The 19,925-nt window shown below is 42.2% G+C and overlaps 1 protein-coding gene across 1 annotated transcript in view; it reads left to right on the forward strand.

The window, feature by feature from the left end:
- Positions 1 to 19,925, forward strand: part of LOC135877797 (mucin-5B-like) — a 66,070-nt gene that overhangs the window by 26,505 nt on the left and 19,640 nt on the right. The window contains exons 15-26 of the mRNA XM_065403348.1: positions 3,233 to 3,359; positions 7,629 to 7,878; positions 9,114 to 9,166; positions 11,055 to 11,155; positions 11,596 to 11,747; positions 14,408 to 14,546; positions 15,608 to 15,718; positions 16,418 to 16,597; positions 17,750 to 17,986; positions 18,734 to 18,890; positions 19,074 to 19,202; positions 19,690 to 19,774. Coding sequence (XP_065259420.1) covers positions 3,233 to 3,359; positions 7,629 to 7,878; positions 9,114 to 9,166; positions 11,055 to 11,155; positions 11,596 to 11,747; positions 14,408 to 14,546; positions 15,608 to 15,718; positions 16,418 to 16,597; positions 17,750 to 17,986; positions 18,734 to 18,890; positions 19,074 to 19,202; positions 19,690 to 19,774 — 1,721 coding nt within the window. The remainder of the gene's footprint in view (positions 1 to 3,232; positions 3,360 to 7,628; positions 7,879 to 9,113; positions 9,167 to 11,054; positions 11,156 to 11,595; positions 11,748 to 14,407; positions 14,547 to 15,607; positions 15,719 to 16,417; positions 16,598 to 17,749; positions 17,987 to 18,733; positions 18,891 to 19,073; positions 19,203 to 19,689; positions 19,775 to 19,925) is intronic.

Below are 19,925 nucleotides of genomic sequence, written 5' to 3' on the forward strand. Positions count from 1 at the left end.
TGATATTAGAAGCTGTAATTTGCCCTAAACAGCTTTTCCATTGATTTTTACATTCTCTGCACATGTTATGGGGTTACCTTTACCTGAGCTCACAGTAAAAGCATTTACATAAAAGGTGGCAGTGTTGGGGTATATTGGTTACACACAGACAACTGCTTAGACTCATACAACATACCAACATTGTTATAAACTGGATAGATTCTATCCCCATCTTTGTTGTTGAGAGGAGCTGGCTTTTCAGGATGATACAGCTTCTGCTGTTCTTCCATTGGTTTTTTTTTTATTTGGATCTTAAGTCTAGCAACCTTCTCCTCAGCAGCCAGCCGTTCCATGTGCCTTGCATGGGCTCCTTGCTTTCTTTCAGCAGCTTCTCTTTTCATATCAGCTATTTTTTGTTCATGTTCAAACTGCTGCTGGTTTCTCAATGCAAGCATTTTTGCTGAGTCTACTTCCTTATCACTGGCAATTAACAGATTTTTCAGTTCCTACTCTGGGGCTTTTTCTTAAAAGACAACTCCCTCTGTGAGCACAATTCTTCCAGGCTTTTTCTGTCAGGATCTTGATCATGGGTCACTCATTGTAACTGATTTTTAACCTTTAAACTCTCTAATCTCAAAATTAATTTTTGACAAGCGTGTGGTTAATTAACCTGTGGTAATATGTATCCTAGAACTACTACTCCACTGTGACCGGGGTCCCAGTGGGGGCCAGCTGTGGTCACTCAATTAGGGTGAACTACAAAGAATGGGGCAGACAAACCCCAAAGCTGGTGGATAATTCAATACTTAGATTTACCAAGCCAGCATTAAACAGCTTCTGTTATACCTTACTGGTTACTCAGAAGTTCAAACAACACAGTTCCTTTAAAGTGATCCAGCCTCAGGCCTCCATCTGGGTACCCTCGTCAAATATGATGAAGATTTCTGAAAATTTTATTTCATCGTATGAAATAAAAGGTTCTACCAATCCCAAAGGATCGGACACATTACCTCCCAGGTTATTGAATATTCCAGATCTAACCCAAATACACACTTATGCCAATTCTTATTAACTAAACTAAAATGTATTAAAAAAGAAGAGAGAGAGAGAGTATGGTTAAAAGATCAATATACATACAGACATGGGTTCAATTCATTGAGGTTCAGATTAATCGCAGAGATGGTGAGCTTTGTAGTTGCAAAGAGTTCTTTCAGAAATAGTCCAGTTTTCTAGCCTCCTCTTGACCATACAGTCCTGGGTAAACAATAGACTTTTGATGTAACCTTCTCAAAAAGAACAGGAGTACTTGTGGCACCTTAGAGACTAACAAATTTATTAGAGCATAAGCTTTCGTGGGCTACAACCCACTTCTTCGGATTGTAGCCCACGAAAGCTTATGCTCTAATAAATTTGTTAGTCTCTAAGGTGCCACAAGTACTCCTGTTCTTTTTGCGGATACAGACTAACAGGGCTGCTACTCTGAAAGATGTAACTTTCTGTTTCCTAAACACAACTAGTAATTAGTTACACAAATTAACATAGGGCAATTTATCCATTAGGCAGACTATCATCATTCATTCATCTAAATGTTAATATTCCCTTTTGATCTCTGAATTAATAGTTATAGGGACAGACAGGAACAGTCTGTTTACCTGGATAGCATTTAAGATACACACAATCAGTATTGCTTCTAACTTCTAACAATATAGGTTTGCATTTCAAAGTTCTAGCCTATTTACCATGAATGACCCTAATTACCATTCGCATACCTTTCTAACATGACTTTAAAGTTGGCTTTGGGTCATTCAGCCTGCAAGCTGTTTAACCCTTTCTGGCCATGAGTTATAGTTTGTATAAGATGCATTGCAATTATATAATAACGGTCGAAATAATGATTTGCATGATTATATTTTAATTAGACAACATCACAGACCCATTTTCACCAAAAAGATTCCAATGAAAAAAATGTTGATGAGCTCTGATGCATAGCCCCATTGTAATCAATGGGGCTGCTCATATGTCTAAAGTGAAGCATAGGCCTCAGTGTTTTGCTGGACTGGTGCTTTAGTAACCAGCAAGGCATTTAAACTAACTAGTTTGATATCTTGCCACAAATGGTGCTAGCTCATTTTAATTGTGAAATGATAAGACTTGTAGGTCTCAAGGTCTAAATAAAAGAAACTGAATAGATGGAGGTAAGACACTAGCTTTCTGTGCACTTTGTTTATACCTAGAAGGTAATCTAACACGTTACTTAAGGAATCTTCCAAGAAAGATGTTATAATACAGTTCAGTGCTTCTGAAACATCTTGGCTTCACACTTAGCTTCGTTTAAAATTCAGATCTAAAAAAAGAATATATTCAACATCAGCAGCTTTTTGGTGAAGAGACATTAGTCACTCCCTATTAAAATTGCAACAAACTGTCCTTAGAAAGCCCTGATTTCGCACCTCTGTAATTATGATACGGAAAACTGACTTGGCCTGAAAATGGCCATGTTTATTCTGAAGGTAAAGAAGTTTCTGAAAAATTTGAAAAAAAAAAATCTAGTGGTTTTTTGATACAAGTCACTTAGAAATCACCTGGGATTCTAACTTTGACTTGTCCAATGTGCCTTTGGGTCCAACTAAAAAATGGCTTGTAAGTTACCTTTCAAATGTTCCAAATTATTAAATCTCATTGAAAACTCATGGGCCAGCTATGTTTAAAATAGGTTGCAATTAACCAAAACCAGGAATGAATTTTGTAGTGGATAATTTTGCTGCTCCTGTTGATTTCAATGAGAGTTATTGGCCCAATTCTCCCACTGATGTCAAATGGGAGCTTTTCCCATTAATATAAGCAGAAGCAGGCATGGGAACTGTATGAGCATGTTGCCTTCTACTGACTGGTTGCAGCTTAGAAAGAACATAAGGGTATTTCTGTAGGTGATAGCTAACAGAGCTCTTGCTTTAGCTCAGTGGTAGAGGCCGTGTTTTTTAAGAGGGAGGATCAGGGTTTCAGTCTCAGCTAACCAAATGTGTGTTATGAGGAGGCAATAATCTGTGTACCTTAAAAGTTGCAAACACTGTCCCATAATAATGTTGAATTTGTTCATTTTGTAATCCAAAAAAGGAACATTCTTTGGCTTTCAAATATTGAGGGTTAAGTCTCACTGGCAACGAATTTATGATCATATAAATATTTAAGATGGCTCCTTGTTTCTGCTGCTCGGGCTCTCATCATAATATCAGTTTCCTTGTGTATTGCCTAGAACTGTGTTTATGACACTTGTAATGCTGAGAAGAGTGAAGCGGCCCTGTGTAGCGTGCTCTCTACATACTCCAGAGATTGTGCTGCAAGAGGAGTACACCTGAAAGGCTGGAGGCATGGGGTCTGTGGTATGTGTAACATATTAACATCTGTATATGCACAGGAGAACACATTTTGGAGCTCTTACGCTGTTGAAACAACTATGTTCTGTGCTCACGTGCCAAGGTGATAGGTATCTTAGAAATAGGATAGAAGCATACTCTGGGCCATATCCTCAGCTTGTTGTAAATTGATGTTGCTCCATTGAAATCAAGATAGCTATGCTGATTGAAACCAGATGAGGGTCTGACCTTGTGTGTTCTTTCTATGGGAATAATGGATGAATTTAGCATTCATGAAAATGACGGATTAATATCCTTAGCTAAATCAAGGCCTAGCATGGGCAGGAATTATGCAAACTCTGAATACAAAGGACTCCCAATATATTTTAGTCTTGGCTGCCATAAGATCCATTTCTGTTCAGTTTCTGACCGACAACATCTACCATTACACCGCAGTCCTTACCTATATACAAACTTGCACCATTTTAATTAAACTGATTTGTTTTATGTTACATTAAAGTAATAGTTTCTTGCATAAAGTGTATTTGCACATATCATCTGAGGATCATAACGTACTTCATAGATATTAATTAATTCAGCCCACAAACTATCCTGTAATTTAAGTACTAATATCCCCATTGTATAGATAGGTAGTCTGTGGCACCAAGGGATTAAATGACTCTCAAAAGGCCACATAGCAAGTCAGTAGCATCGACAGCAATAATATAGGAGTCCTAGTTTTCAGTGTTCTGATCTTACTACTAGATATCTGTGTCTCTTATAGACCATTTCAATAGTCTTTGGGGGGTATATATAGATAAATGCATGTATGCTTATAAATGGGTATATATTACATCACAGACTTCTTTTTGCTAAATGGGGTTACTCCTTTGGGGCTTGATCAATTCACTGTTGAAGTTAATGGAAGACCTTCCACTGACCCCGCTGGGTACTGGATCAGGATCAACACCCGGGGTAATTTCTCCATTACCTTCATTTTTATTTCTGCATTGCCATTCTTCCATTGATGATCAGAGGATTCACCTGATTAACTCTTGCTATCATAAGTGCGGCTTGTTTGCAATAATTCCCAAGTGATTGGTATGAGAATAGCTGCTCATTGACAGCAGTTTTGGAAGATCTCTCATTTTTCCTATGAATGATTTCATGACTGGAAACCAATCTGAATATAAAGCTATAAGATAATGGTATATATGCAATTTAGATTCCCCTTGGATCTACTACAGTTTGTCTATCTATTGGTTAATTACATGCCTTTGAGGCTACTTGAATTTTCCAGATGTGGTAAACAATGTAATTAGAGTAGTGACTTGTAGAAAGAATTTAAAATTACAGTACAAGCAATTTAACAAACTTTTGGTATAGTAATTCAAAAGGAACACAGTGTATTCTACAGCTGATTGGAATAGAAATATACAGCTGTATGTATTATATATAGTGTCTGTCTATTGAAAGCTTTCCTGACAGGTGAAGAATTGTGGAACAAGATGCACTTCAGTGTGTGCCAAAAGTTAGGAACTACATTATGAAAAGCAGGAGAGAGCTGTAGCATTGGTTTAAGAAACAAAACTCCATTCACTCATGATGAAGTTGGTAATATCAGCTTCAAACAATACCCAATTTACCCTCTAAGGCTGGGAAAAAAATACTGATTGTTCAACCTTCACAATACTTCTTTGCCTTCAGACTTGTTTAAAGAAGAATAAGTACCCTTTTGGGAACATACCAGTGCTAAGAATAAAGTCTGTTGTGCAGCATTATTCATGAGAGAATGAGTAAATAGGCCAGATTGTGCTCCATTTCACTGGTGTTTCACACTGCTTTGATTTCCAAAGCTCTTTCAGATACTGCAGAGATATTAAAAAAGGGCAGGACTGCAGCCAGATGCAAGGCAGTTCAAACCTCAAAGGTTACACATCTTTAACAGTGAACAGTATAATCAAACATCTTCTTCTCAGAAAACCCCACAGTAGAGCTCTAATCCCTGAATTAGTTACTTATTCAGCAAAAACAGGAGGATGGAGCAGCGTTTGTCCCTCTGATGGCTCCAAATTTTGGCCCAGCCCTTCATTATATTTAGACCTGCACTGCCTAAACCACCAGTCTCACTCCCTTTTAGAGGCCCTTGGACTGACCGATAGCCGCAGAGGACACTGCACTGCCCCACCTTATGGTTATATCCACCTTTCTGGCTCTTTCCTGTAATCTGGCATGAGCTAAAATGGCAGGAGCCACTTACCTCTCAGTGTAAGCCAAGGTTATTTTACCACATACTTGGTGTAGAGATTGGAAGATGCCCTCCCCATTAGCCCATGCAGTTTGATCAGCCTTCCACTTGCTCAGAAGCATAACTGAGCCCTGTTAGACTTGATACTTCGCCTTTCAGTCCACGCAGAGAAGCCAAAAGACTTTGCTTCTCTTTTTCCCAAAGGATGCTCCAAGAGTGATTCCGTCTTTCCATTCTTCTCCAGAGAGCTTCTAGAACCTACATGTAGTGGCCTTGGCAACAGCATGTCATCAACAGAGAGTTCTCTGGCAGCTGCCCATTCAACTTCACACGTACAATAATAGTGTTAATTTTTTTTTTCAAATTACTCCTAATTGGAGAGTCTCATATCTTTGGTAGATCGTACTGTACTAAATTTATGTATCATTGTGGGCCAGGGACTGTATGTAATTTCATGGGAGAGGGTGACCACAGCTCCTCCAGGAGCAAAGAACAGTGTGTGTGTGGGGAGAATTAGGCAAATTCTCTCAGGTTATAACACCTCCAGTGGGGTGCCACCACCCGGAGAGGCTTGCATATACTGGTTCAAACTGGATGCTTTAGCTATCAACAGACAAAGAAAGCACTTTTGGATAAAATAGCGTGAGTTTAAACTGACTCAGGCCCTGCTTTCTGATCCAGCAAACAGACAGGACCTTCTATCCAAGGGAGGCCCCAGTCTTTCCTGGGAAGAACTGGAAGGACTTGACCTATTCATGAGGGTTCTTGTTCTGAGCAAAAGGAGTTATGAACTTGTAGCCACAGAGAAGCCCCTGTGTGGGGTTTGAAGGACTGACTCCTACCAGAGCCCTTGTTGGGGTTGGGCAGGGGAGGGTGATCTCCGGTAAGCTTCATTAGCATGTGTGTAGGTTCTTTTATTATTTTTCATTTGTTTTCTTTAATGCTTTCGCTTTAAGGACCTCTCTGGCTTCAAGATTAGGCTTGATAAGTTTATGTAGGGAATGGTTTGATGGGATAACGTGATTTTAGTCAATTAGGCATTAACATGCCATCGCGGGTAAAATGAGGGTCCGGCTGTAGAATCTTGCCTGTATGCTCGGGGTTCTGCTGATCGCCATATTTGGGGTCGGGAAGGAATTTTCCTCCAGGGTAGATTGGCAGAGGCCCTGGAGGTTTTTCGCCTTCCTCCGCAGCATAGGGCAGGGGTCGCAGGCTGGAAGATTCTGTTGTGGGTGGGTCAGCTTTTGTGGCCTGCATCATGCGGGAGGTCAGACTAGATGACCATATTGGTCCCTTCTGACCTTAAAGTCTATGAGTCTATGAGTCTATGAGTCTAAGAATAAATGTTTTTGCTCAGAAAGAGCAGTGTGGTAACGTAACGGGCAATTATGCTGTTTCTAAATCTAGAAAAAAAGCAAAGCAGGTCTGCTTAGGCAGTCTGACCTGCTGGGGAACAACACAGGGAACTGTCAGCTTGGAAAAACCTTGGTCAGCATAGGTGCTGGAACTACAGGTGCTGGGGGTGCTGCCGCACCCCCTGGTTTGAAGTGGTTTCCATTCTATACAAGGTTGACAGTTTGGTTCAATGGCTCTCAGCACCCCCACCATACAAATTGTTCCAGCACCTCTGCCTGTGAGGAGGGAGAGAGATGTGGGGTTTTGCCCAAGAGAGATGATAGCTAAGGAGCCTGGAGCCTAGAGTGCATGCCCTTGCTGGACCACAGAGAGGAAATCCAGGTGCAATTGCCCTGAACTGTGACACTCATTAGTAATGCAGAACACAGGTTTATTTTTAAACATAAGGACATATTAGAGGTATGCAGTATTTGGACCCTGACATGTGATAGCATTGTATATATTTCAGCGTTTTGGCTAATTAATTCTAAATACCTTAGGTAAGGCGGGTTCCAACACTTTCCTTTGGAGAGAGCCTTCATCGTTAGGAGGAAAAGTATATGTAGTTATCTCCTACATCAAGAGCAGAGGTGATAATTTAACACTGCAGGTCACAAGCCCATTTCAGTCCTTATTTTATTTGTATTGTAAAGATGTCTCTAAGGACTGTCCTGAAACGATGGTATTCAGCTACGATGTGAAGTTCTGTAACCACTCCTGCCGCTCCCTGAGCGAGCCTGATCTGCTGTGTAATGTCCAGAGCACTCCTGTAGAGGGCTGTGGTTGTCCCAAGGAGACCTACCTAAATGCTGATGAATGTGTGTCTCCAGAAGACTGTCCATGTTACTACAAAGACAAGACAATTCAAGCTGGGAAATCATTCCAAGAGGACAAACTCATGTGGTAAGTTGTTTCAGATGAACTGAAGAATGTATGGTAGATGGATTGTCATGTTAAACGTACACTGCAGCCCACGAGAGTAATAATCTCTGAACGAATTCATATCACACCAAGGAATGATGAGATTTTCTATTTGACAATACTGGGTCAGGTTCCACCATGGTCCAATGGACAAACCCCAAAGTGGTTAAGTCCAAGTGCTCTAAGAGTGAACAAATGGCTTCTATAACATGGGAGGTGAGAGCCACACATAATTGGTAGGAGCAAGGAGAGAGATTAGCTGCAATGGGCAGGGGTGGAGTGCATGGAAAGGGAGAAGAAATGGAGAGTTGATCAGAAGTCAGGAGGAGGGAGGTCAGAGGGGCTAGCAGAGTAGAAGTGACATTAGCAGGGAGGTCGGAGGGCAGTGGGGGGGGGCAATAATGAGCTGCAGAAAAAGAAAAAAAGAATGGTAGGGTGGAAGCAAATGTGGGACACAATGGTAGATTTATGAATGGCCTGGCCTCAGGATTACTCCTCATGCAGTATTAGGATTGACTGAAATTTCACTTTTTTGTAATTTTGGTGAAAAATGGCTTTTTGCCAGTATTACAACTTTTTATGGAAAAAAAATATTTTTACTGAAAATGTCTTCTTTTTGAAATGAAAAATGAGAAAGGAAAACAGAACATTTTTACAATTTTCCAAAACAGAATGCTTTGGAGCCAAAAATGGCCTTTGAGAATCAAAATTTTCCAGCATTGAATAATCAAGAAATTGACAAAAACTAAAACAATAAAAGGATTTAAATTTTCCATGACAAATAACTGGCATTTTCAACCAGCTCAATATATTACACCGAATAACAGAATCGCTAATTATAATAATGTGCACTTATATAGCCCCTTTCATGGGAGGATCTCAAAGTATGTTATAAACACTAATTAATTTAGCATCCCAAGACCCCTCTTAAGTAAGTAAGTACCATGGAGAAACAGATGCAGAAAGCTGAAGTGAACTGCCTAAAGATATAAAACAAGTCTGTTGCAAGTGAGAGAACAGAACCTAAGAGTTGTATGCCCTTCTCCTCCTCTCTCTCTGAAGTGACAATTCCACCTTGGCATATGGGTGATTACATGAACCACTCACTGTGGTGTGACTGATATTCACATGAGTGGCAGAGCTTTTAGATAATGTTTGCTTTCTCGTATAAATGTGAGAAGAACTGATGAGTTTCTCATTTTATAAAATATCTTTAGCAAATGTATTCGAGGAAGATTAGACTGCATTGGAGAAGCCATAATGAAAAAAGGTGAGATTTTGCTAAATTCTACCATTGAGCTGTAATTTAGAATTTAAATTGGTTTTCAAAGTATTTGTCAGGTTTTTTTTAACAGATAGCTGTGTTGTATGCATGTCTTGCTTCTCCCTGAAATGTGTTAATTATAGAGATGAGTATTAGCCTGTTGATAACTTTCTTTATAAAAATGTCATCAAACTTGCTGAACTCTTCAAAAATAGATATATCTCTCAAAGTTCATGAGATGAGAAAAGGGTACTTCTCATTTCTAGATGCTTCAGGTCATCTTAATAACTAGTCCTTCAAAGACGGAAAGATGGTTCATTTGGACTCCCTGTCCTTTTGAACACATCATCTCAAATGAATACAAATCTAGAATTTGTGAGGTGCTTATCACCTTTGTGTTTCTTCTTTTCCAAAAAGGACATTTATTCCAATATCACAAATAATTCCAATCTCTGACAGGGTAGAGGAATTTGTCCAGTTGTGTACAAATGAATATGTGTGAATGAGTTCTTTCACAAGCAATTCTATATCATGCCATTGATCTGCTATAGATAAAAAATATAAAGACCTTTTAATACTGCTTGGTTACTGATCCCTCAGAAGACCTCTCAGGGAGGAACTTGGTCTTTTGCATCCTAAAGGTGTGGAAGCAGATTTTTTTTTCAGCGTTGACTGTCAGTGTGAAGTGCTGGCTTTGCTTTCAAAGGCTAGGCTATTTAGTCATCCGATATACATATTTCTGCTTGTTCCCTGGATCCCTAATAGGCTGACAAAAAATCAGTCATACAAGGTACAAGTGGTATCAGTAGCTTCATACTGGCTCTGCTCCTGACAGAGTTGGTTCTCTGGTTTAAGCCAGCACCTGACTCAAAGGATTCCTGTGTCCAGGGTTGGGTACTCCATTCTTCAGTGGAGAGAAGCTAAAGCCAGTGGAAACTGACAGGTGTGAAAGGATGGGGGATCCATGCTTCCCTGTCCCCCTGAGTCTATTCAAACCATAACGTGGAAGCAAGGTTCATTGGATCAAGAGGAAGGGGGGAGCAGCTGCTGTCTGCAGCATGCTCCTGTCTAAGCCTGGCATCTCCCCTTCTATACCGAAGTGGGAGGGCACAGATATGGGGATAACCAATGGCAAGAGGGTGGAGGATTCTAAATGGGAAGTCTCTCAACACTACCAATGTGGGATTGAGAGTTACAGAATGGCTGCTCCAAAGGATTTCCAGGCTGTATTTGACACACATCCCAGTATAAGGCTAGAAACCCTTTTCCCATGAGGGGAAAGGGACAGGAGTTTCCTGTACACCATCTGATTTGAATTTTTGTTTTTAACAAATAACTAAACAGAAAACTTAACAACTTTTTTTGTTTTCCAAAACCATTTTAACTTAAAATGATCAGTTTTTAAAACCAAAAACTGAAAAATGTTACCAAAACCCAAACATTTTACCGTACAATGTTTTGTTTCTGGTTTTTCTTCAAAATGAAAACATTTCAACCAAAATGAAAATTTTCTGTGAACATTTTTGTTTATATTGGGAAATTATTTTGAGAAAAAATATTAAATCTGAACAAGTACAGTTGAGACCTCTGGAGACTGATCTTCATAAAGAAAATCAGTGGAGTATTAGTCTTACATTTTATAGAAAAAGAAAAATATTTACTCTTTGTAAAGTTCATCAATGGGGAAAACATCTGAAAAGACAAAAAATGTCTGTCAGTTTCACTTTTTGAATTCAGCCAACAGCTCAAAATTGTATCAAAGAAATTCCCCCGATCCTAGCTGACATGCTCAATTATGTATTTTGGGAAATGTCTAGGCTGGCACAAATTGTTTGATGGCATCCATTCCAGTTTCACCAACTGACCCTTCTGTAATGGCTTTTCCCTCTTGTAGATTGTCCTGCTCCTATGTTTTACTTCGACTGCAGCTCTGCTGGCCCAGGAGCAATTGGATCTGAGTGTCAGAAAAGTTGTAAGACACAGGATATGCAGTGTGTAAGGGGATAAATTCATATCAAAAGAAGATGCATGGCTTATTTATTATTTTGCATGCATGATCGTGCTTAACAAATGCTAACATTGCACTGCTCACAAACCACCTTTTCCACTGATAACAGTAGAGAAGCTATAGCTACCCACTTTGTCATCATGCCCTGTCTGTATTGTCATGTTAATAGATATGCAGCAATCTGATTTGATGATTTTTAAAATCTTATTTCCCACTGGTATAGAATAAATTAATGTACAGAAAACCATAGATCTGTAAAATAGTTGGGTTCCAAGTGAATCTCATAGACCTGATTCTTAGAAGGCTTCCAGCACGACTTCTGATTTGGCAACTGCAACGTAGCAACCAGAACTAATTGTCTCCACTTTTTCTTTCTCCTTCCTGGATGATTAATACATCACCTTGCATTGTATTTGTATGTTCACAGTATGTCACAGAATGTGTCTCTGGCTGCCTGTGCCCCAATGGACTTGTATCTGATGGTAAAGGGGGCTGCATTGCTGAGGACCAGTGTCCGTGTGTCCATGGAGGAAATTTCTATAACCCTGGGGAAAGTATCACAGTCCGCTGTAACACATGGTATGATATTCCACAAAGTCTTATAACTTGTTTCTTCATAAGGTAATAACTCGTAAAATGCAGGCCAGTAAAACAATGAGAGTTAATGCACAGAAGCAGGATGTATTTTGAGATCAGTGCTGGATCTTCCCATCCATTATGGAGGCTTCATTTCAGTACCCCACACTTCCACTGGGAATAAAAGGGGAAAGGTGTTACCCTTTCCTTTCTGCACCACATTGCACTAATTCATATGCATATATGGTGACAACAGGTATCATCTCACCCTTAAATTACTTTTGACCACTTCTGTGAACTGGTCATGCACATAACTTGCCTGGAGCATGAAACATGAAAATCCCTGCCTGGTTCAGAGCAAGACTGTGACCTCTCATTACAGGGATGAGGCTGCTGGCAGCTTCCATCCTTACCAACCCCTCTACACAGGGACCAGCCACTTCAAACAATTAAAGGAACAAGTTAGAAAAGTGGACTGGACTGAAGGATCTGAATGTGGAGGAGGCTTGGAATTACTTTAAGTCAAAGCTGCAGCCTGCATCCCAAGCAAGGGGAAAAAAATCATAGGGAAGGGTTGCAGACCAAGCTGGATGAGCAAGCATCTCAAACAGAGAAAGCAGAACATCTACAAGGAATGGAAGATGGGCTGGATCAGCAAGGAAAGCTATCTCTTGGAGGTCAGAAAGCCTAGGGAAAAAGTGACAATTGCCAAAAGTCAAGCAGAGCTGGACCTTACAAAGGAGATTAAAACTAATAGTACAAGGTTCTATAGCAGAGGTGGGCAAACTATGGCCCGGGGGCCGCATCCGGCCCTCCAGATGTTTTAATCCGGCCCTCGAGTTCCCACCGGGGAGCGGGGTCTGGGGCTTGTCCTGCTCTAGTGCTCCAGCTGGGGAGCGGGGTTAGGGGCTTGCCCCACTCTGCGCGGCTCCCAGAAGCAGCGGCATGTCCCCGCTCTGGCTCCAACACGTAGGGGCAACGAGAAGGCTCCGCACGCTGCTCCTGCCCCAAGCGCTGCCCCCGCAGCTTCCATTGGCTGGGAACCATGGCCAATGGGAGCTGCAGGAGCAGCGCCTGCGGACAAGGCAGCGCACAGAACCGCCTGGCCGCGCCTACGCATAGGAGCAGGAAAGGGGAACATGCCGCTGCTTCTGGGAGCTGCTTGAGATATGCGCCGCCCAAAGCCTGCATCCCTGACTCCCTTCTGCACCCCAACCCCCTGCCCCAGCCCTGATCCCCCTCCTGCCCTCTGAACTCCTTGATCCCAGCCCGGAGCACCCTCCTGCACCCCAAACCTCTCATCCCCAGCCCCACCCCAGAGCCTGCACCCTAGGCCGGAGCCCTCACCCCCTCCCACACCCCAACCCCCAATTTTGTGAGCATTCATGGCCTGCCATACAATTTCCATACCCAGATGTGGCCCTCGAGCCAAAAAGTTTGCCCACCCCTGCTAAACACTGAGGAGGGGGTGAAGATTAAAGATAATCTAGGCATGGCCCAACACCTAAACAAATACTTTGCCTCAGTTTTTAATAAGGGTAATGAGGATCTTAGGGGTAGTGGCAGGGTGTCTAATGGAAATGAGAATATGGAAGTAGAAATTAGCACATCTGAGGTGGACGTTAAACTCAAACAGCTTAATGGGTGGAGCAGATAATCTCCCTCCAAAAATATTACAGGAACTGGCACATGAAATTGCAAACCCAGTAACAAGGATTTTTAATTAATCTGTAAACTCAGGGTTCATACCCTATGACTGGAGAATTGCTAATATAGTGCCTATTTAAAAAAAAAAAAAAAGAGGGAAAAAGTGATCAAGGAAACTATGGGCCTGTTAGTTTGACCTCAATTGTATGCAAGGTCTTGGAACAAATATTGAAAAGGAAAGCAGCATTAGTTGTTTTAATGCAGTTTAAACAACCAAAAGAATCAAAATGTAGAAGTCAAATATGTGTCTCAATGACATGATCCACAGTCTTGAACCCAGGCCTATAAGAGCAGCTAATTCCAACCTTCCACCTAGCAGCAGCTTAGTTAGGATCAATGAATCCTAGCTTTAATATGAGGCTCCACCCCAATGTCCAATTGGTGCATTCCTAGGGCTGATTGGCTTTACTGAAGCCAGCAGCAGGAAGCTGTCTGAACAACTGGGCTCACCCTGCTATACTGTATGCATCCTACTGTCTGAGCCTAATTTCCTAGTGTTCTGACCCGGCTTGATTCCTCCCATCTGATTTATGGTTCCTGACCTCCAGTTTGTCTCCTGACTCTGATCTCCCTGGTGACCTGACCCAGGTTCCCAACTTCGTTTCTGATCTCCAGTTTGTCTTTTGCTTCTGACCTCCTGCTATCCTGATCCTGCTGACTTTTGATTCCTGTCTTGTGATTGTGGATTCTGGCTCTAACTACTAGATCTGGCTGCCTGCAGCCTGGCTTTGACACTCAATATTCAGCATTCATGTTCTTTTTGTGATTGTTTAGCCAATATTAAAGCAAGGCCTCAAAGTAGCTTACAGTCCAACACTGCTCATATGAGAGGCCACTGTGTTCTGTGATCCACTACAAGGGATTAATTGAAATTTTCAATAATTCTGTATCTACCCAGAGTTATGTAAAACCATTTTTGATGTAAAGATCGTAATGTTTTGCCTTCCATCTCCTAGCACATGTAATAACAGACAGTGGAACTGCACAGAGAACCCTTGCCAGGGAACGTGCACCGTGTATGGAAATGGACATTACTTGAGCTTCGATGGAGAAAAGTTTGATTTCATGGGAGATTGCGATTATATCCTAGCTCAGGTAACAAAGCATCATTACCTGTCTGAGAGCTGTTGCTCTTCACAGGCTCAAGTTGCAGTGCTGTTTGAGTAACTAGGTGGCTATCACACACAAGGTAATAGGCACTGATCCTGCCCCTCTACCTCTGCATGGGTATAGGAGATCCCAAACTATATCAGACCTGGTGATGTTCCACCACAAAAGGGCAGGGCAATCAGGAGGGGCACTTACTTCCTTGGCGTCTCCCTCTAAGTTATCACACAGAGAGATTTTAGGGGTAGAGCAAGACTGATGAATCCTGTGCCATGTAGATGCACTAGTCATTGCCCCTGGTAGAATTGGGACACTAAATTATAAACTCTACTTCAGTCTCTGGGTTCAAGTAGGAGCAACAGAGCAGGAGGCATCCTCTCCAGGGAGAGCTGACGCACAGGAGGCTGAGCACAGGATGCAGGATTTTGAGCTGAGTGAATAATGCATAGGTATCTGTAAGAGAAGGTTCTGATTGGCAGCTGAGTACCATGGCTCACTCTCCCTGGTCTCTCTGCTAAGACTGCCAAGCTAACTGAAAAAGGAAATCTGAGAGGAGATAATAATGACTTTGGGGGGGGGGGAAGGTGTGGAGGCTGACTCAGGGCCACGTTCAGAGTTGACCTTGGATTCAGTGAAACTGTTTTTGCGGGGAGGTAGAAATCAAGGCCTCTATTATTTCAGTGTTTTGAAATGTAGAGGTTGCAGTTCTGCTTATAGTGAAGAGCCTGTGTAGAGTGAAAAATGCATTACAGAACGGTTTTACTGTATATATTTGGACATGTCAGGTGGGGTCTTATAAAAGTGTTCAGCATTAACCTAGCTCTTCACCCTGTTAAATTTTCCCTTGACTTCACCATGAGAAGAGACAGGCCAATGCTGAGTGCTTCTGAAAATCCCACCTGTAACTTTTTTTGAACAAAAAAAAAAAGACAAGAAATGTGGAGTCAAGTGTTAGAAATATAGTTCATTTACAACTCCCTCGTGGACATTCCTAAGACATGCACTAGTTAGATAACAAGATCAGATATGCTTTTCTTTATTTCTATAAGGACTTTTGCCCCAATAACCCCAATGATGGCACCTTCCGAATTGTAACTCAGAACAATGCGTGTGGGAAATCACTCTCCATCTGTTCCTTGAAGATCACATTGATTTTGGAGGTGAGTCCAGCCTTAACTCTGGATTATGTGGGAGGAGCTGATAGAATGGGATATCTGACTTAATTTTGTGAGTAATGAATTTACTATACCCTAATACTGTGATGCAGCTAATATTAGAGATGTCCCCAATGAAGCCCTATGGCCAAAAAGCAGTGGTAGGTGAGGGTGGGAAGGGATGGGCATGCGGAGTAGATCAGCAGGTGCAGGGGGCCTGGGTATTTAAGCTGGAGATGGGAGGGAAGCAGGGAAGACAACAACAAATGAATGTGTGAAGGGAGTGTTGACATTTAAGGGATGGGAAGAGGAAGAGACAGGCAGGCATAATAAAGAGAATTCCAGCACATCTGAGTGTGTGCTTCAGGGAGCTGCTAAGGCAGAACTCAAGATGGCAGCTGAATTTCCAGCAGAAATGGATTTCTGTGACCAAGAAAAGGCTTTTTGAGGAAGCTACCCTGAAAGATGCTGTGGCCATGGAGTCATGGGACCAAATTCTGCCCTGTTGACTTCAGTGATGGTGCATGGGTATAAATTGTCCCAGTGGGACCTTGGCCAAGATGCAGAGGTTCAAGGGTAGAAGAAATAGGATGGGGTGTGATGCAGGGATCTGAATGAGACTCCTGCACAGAATGGGATAAAAGTTTCCTAGTCAGTTGTGACTTCATTCTTGTTTCCTTCAGTGCATTTAATTCCTTATTCTAGAACATTGAAATCAGACTCCTGGAAGGAAAAATTCAGGAGATAACCACTGAGCCAGATGCTGTAAAGAATTACAAGTTGGATCTCAGGGGGGTTTATATTGTGATTGAAACTTCCCAGGGAATGACCTTCATGTGGGACCAAAAGACCACAGTAATTGTTCTAGTGGCACCCTCTTTCCAGGTGGGTACAAGTGCAGCAATTGAGGCACTGATTTTCAAACTGTGCCTCCATTTCTGTGAGGGCCAATTATGTGCAGGGCCGGCTCAAGGCACCAGTCGAGCAAGCTCGTGCTTGGGGCGGCAGATTCTAAGGGGCGGCTTCCCTCCAATCCTTTTTTTTTTTTTGCTTCGCCGCTCCGGCCGCCCCGCAGGTTTTTTTGTTTTTTGTTTTGCTTCGCCGCTTCAGCTGCCCTGCGTGGAGGAGGGGAGCGCCCTGCTGGGAGCAGGCTGCATGCTCCGTCTACCCCAGCCGGTGCCAGGTCTGCAGCAAGCCCGGCAGGGCAGCCCTCGTCCTTCCCTTCCTGCTGACCAGAGTGGCGCGGAGCCCTCCCGGTAGGCGGCGCGACAGGAGGGGCTGCATGGCGAGCGCCCCGCTGAAGGAAGCCCTGGCCACCCCCCTTCTCTCTCTCCCACCCCCGCTCTCTCCCCCCCTCCCTCCCTCCTCCCCCGGTAGCCAGGGCACACACTCAGCTGCCTGGGGCACGTCTGCAGCGCAGGGAGTCCCCCTGCACCCTGGCTCCGGCCACCCCGCACGTGTTTTTTTTTTTTTTGCTTCGCCGCTCCGGCCGCCCCGCAGGGTTTTTTTTCCCGTTTTTTGTTTTTTTTGCTTGGGGCGGCAAAAAAGCCAGAGCCGGCCCTGATTATGTGCAAATGATTAATGGTGCTGTCAGCTTTTCTTTCACTAATGAATTGTCAGAGGGTTTTTTTTTTTTAGTTTTGGAGGCGGAGAGGGTTCATCTAAAAATTATGCCTGCAAAAATGGAGCCCCTGTTTAAAAATCCTGGCATGAAAACAGATTCATTCTAATGAGTAAGAGGGCACTAATTTATTGGCATAGTTACATTATTTCATGATCACATCAGTATGAAATATTCAAATTATTGAAGCTAGATGTAAAGCCAGGACAGAGTACAGGACTATACAGGCCTTTAATGGCTACATCTTGTTACTTATACCTCAGTTCTTTCCAAGATGTGTTCTGCAGGTTGGTGTGTTTTCGGGAATGTTTGGAATTTGCAAATATTTTTACTAGGCTTTTACTAGCAGTTTGTTAGTTCATTTTCTGTGCAAAAACTGACCTCATTTTGTTTTAAAATCTGTATAAATTCTTCAGGGCAAAGTCTGTGGCCTTTGCGGTGATTTTGATGGCCGTTCAAAGAATGACTTTACCACCAGAGGGCAGTCAGTGGAGATGAGAGTGCAGGAGTTTGGGAACAGCTGGAAAGTCACCAGCAGCTGCTCAAACATAAACATGACTGACCTGTGTGCTGATCAGCCTTTCAAATCTGTACTGGGACAAAAGCACTGCAGCATTATTAAGAGCAATGTCTTTGGGGCCTGCCACAGTAAGGTGATCTCTCTCATTATCCCAATACTCTTGACACTTCAGAGGCATTTTCTGTCATCTCTGTGCAGCAGATTTACATACACAAATCCTATTACTATTGAAGAGAGCTACATAAATACACAAGAGTAGAAGAGCTACATAGACCACCCTTTCACTGTTACACCAGTGAAATCCCATTGTATCCTTCTCAAGGAAATATAGAGTGAAACTTGTTTTAAGTGACCAAAGACCCAAAAGATAATGCTTGGCTAGAAGAGGGTAATATCTAAGAACTGGCTGGAAACCTTTAGGATAATATAGCATACGGTTGCCAAAGACAAGTGAAATCCTGGCCCAGTTGAATTCAGTGGACCCAGGATTTTATCCTAGCTACTTTGAAGTGATACCTGCCTATTAGAAAGGTCTCACAATAGATAGCTGTTCTAAACAGCTCTAGTCCTATGCTACAGAGCATATGTTCTAAAGATACCTTCAGTGCAGGTTTCATCATTTTATACATTTGAATCACAAAATTTATAAGGTCCAGCTCTACCAAAACAATTCAAGCAAATGAAAACAAGGCAGCTTAAAATGCTAGTCAAATAGCCTGATACCTTTAAGATATAAATATCAACTTCCCTCATAGGCTCATCCAAATGCTGCCAAAGAAACTGACACTGAATGGCAGATTTTTAGAGCCCTTTGTCTCCTCTGAAGACAAAGTACTGAGAAGGAATATGTGTTATAACAGAGTTTTTGTTATTTTGTTAGATCAACCCGATGCCATATTATGAGTCTTGTGTGTCTGACTTCTGTGGCTGTGACAGCGTGGGAGACTGTGAATGCTTCTGTACCTCAGTAGCTGCTTATTCAAGGAGCTGTAATAGAGTTGGCGTCTGTATTGACTGGAGGAGACCTAGCATTTGTCGTAAGTACTCGCAGATGGAAATGCACATTAAGAAGTACTGTCCATACAGCGAGTTATATTCAAGATAAGAAGGATAAAATCCTAACTGCTGTGCAGGTGCATGACTAACAAGCCCTCTTGCTTTAAAGAATTAGAACATGGACCTTATCCATTATCTGAGATTTGGCATTTTTTCTCTTTCAGCTGTGTTCTGTGATTACTACAATCCACCTGACAAACACGAATGGTTCTATAGGCCGTGTGGAGCCCCCTGTCTAAAGACCTGCAGGAATCCACAGGGCAAATGTGGTAACCTGCTGTATAGTTTAGAAGGTAATTCTTGTTTGCCTTTGATGGGTCTTAAGCACATGTTTAAGTGCTTTACTGTAGGGGCCTAAACTGGTCCAATTTTGTTTTGAATGTCTTAAGCAATGGGGTCACTTTGTCTTTCCTTGGAAGACTAATCAAACTGCCCCAGTGCACCACTGGCCAAATTCTTTCCTGACTTACTCCCCATGTGACTGTATTGACATCAAGGGGTGTAAGTCAGGACAAACTTGGCCTGATGCCTTCAAAGTCTTGCAGAGTTAGAGGGTCACTAATACTGTGTTTATAAGAGAATTATTGGTCATCTAGAGTCAACTAATAGTTGCTGGTTATAGGGAGAGAAAAAGAAGGGACAGGTGATCTATTTATGAAGAAGTCCAGCTCTGTCTGTGAAGACAAATACATATCTTTTACAGCTATTTCAGTGTGTGTGTTTGCATTTGGGTCTTTACTACTCAGACAAAAGACTCCATGCTCTTTGTTCACTTTCCAGGCTGTTACCCAGAATGCAGCACTGAGAAGCCATATTACGATGAGGAAAGAAGGGAGTGTGTCTCGCTGCTCGACTGCATGTCGTGGTAGGTCAATGGGATGGTAAGAGGTTTGGATAGAGATCGCCTATTAGCTAGGCATTACGTGGGCTCTGCTAGTAGGGAATCTCTGCAGTTCAGGTGGTTCTCTTTTTAATTGGATACAGTTGTGAATGTATTTTGCTACTCTGTAAGGATT

Source organism: Emys orbicularis, chromosome 4 (assembly GCF_028017835.1).
Source record: "Emys orbicularis isolate rEmyOrb1 chromosome 4, rEmyOrb1.hap1, whole genome shotgun sequence".
Classification (NCBI taxonomy): Eukaryota; Metazoa; Chordata; order Testudines; family Emydidae; genus Emys; species Emys orbicularis.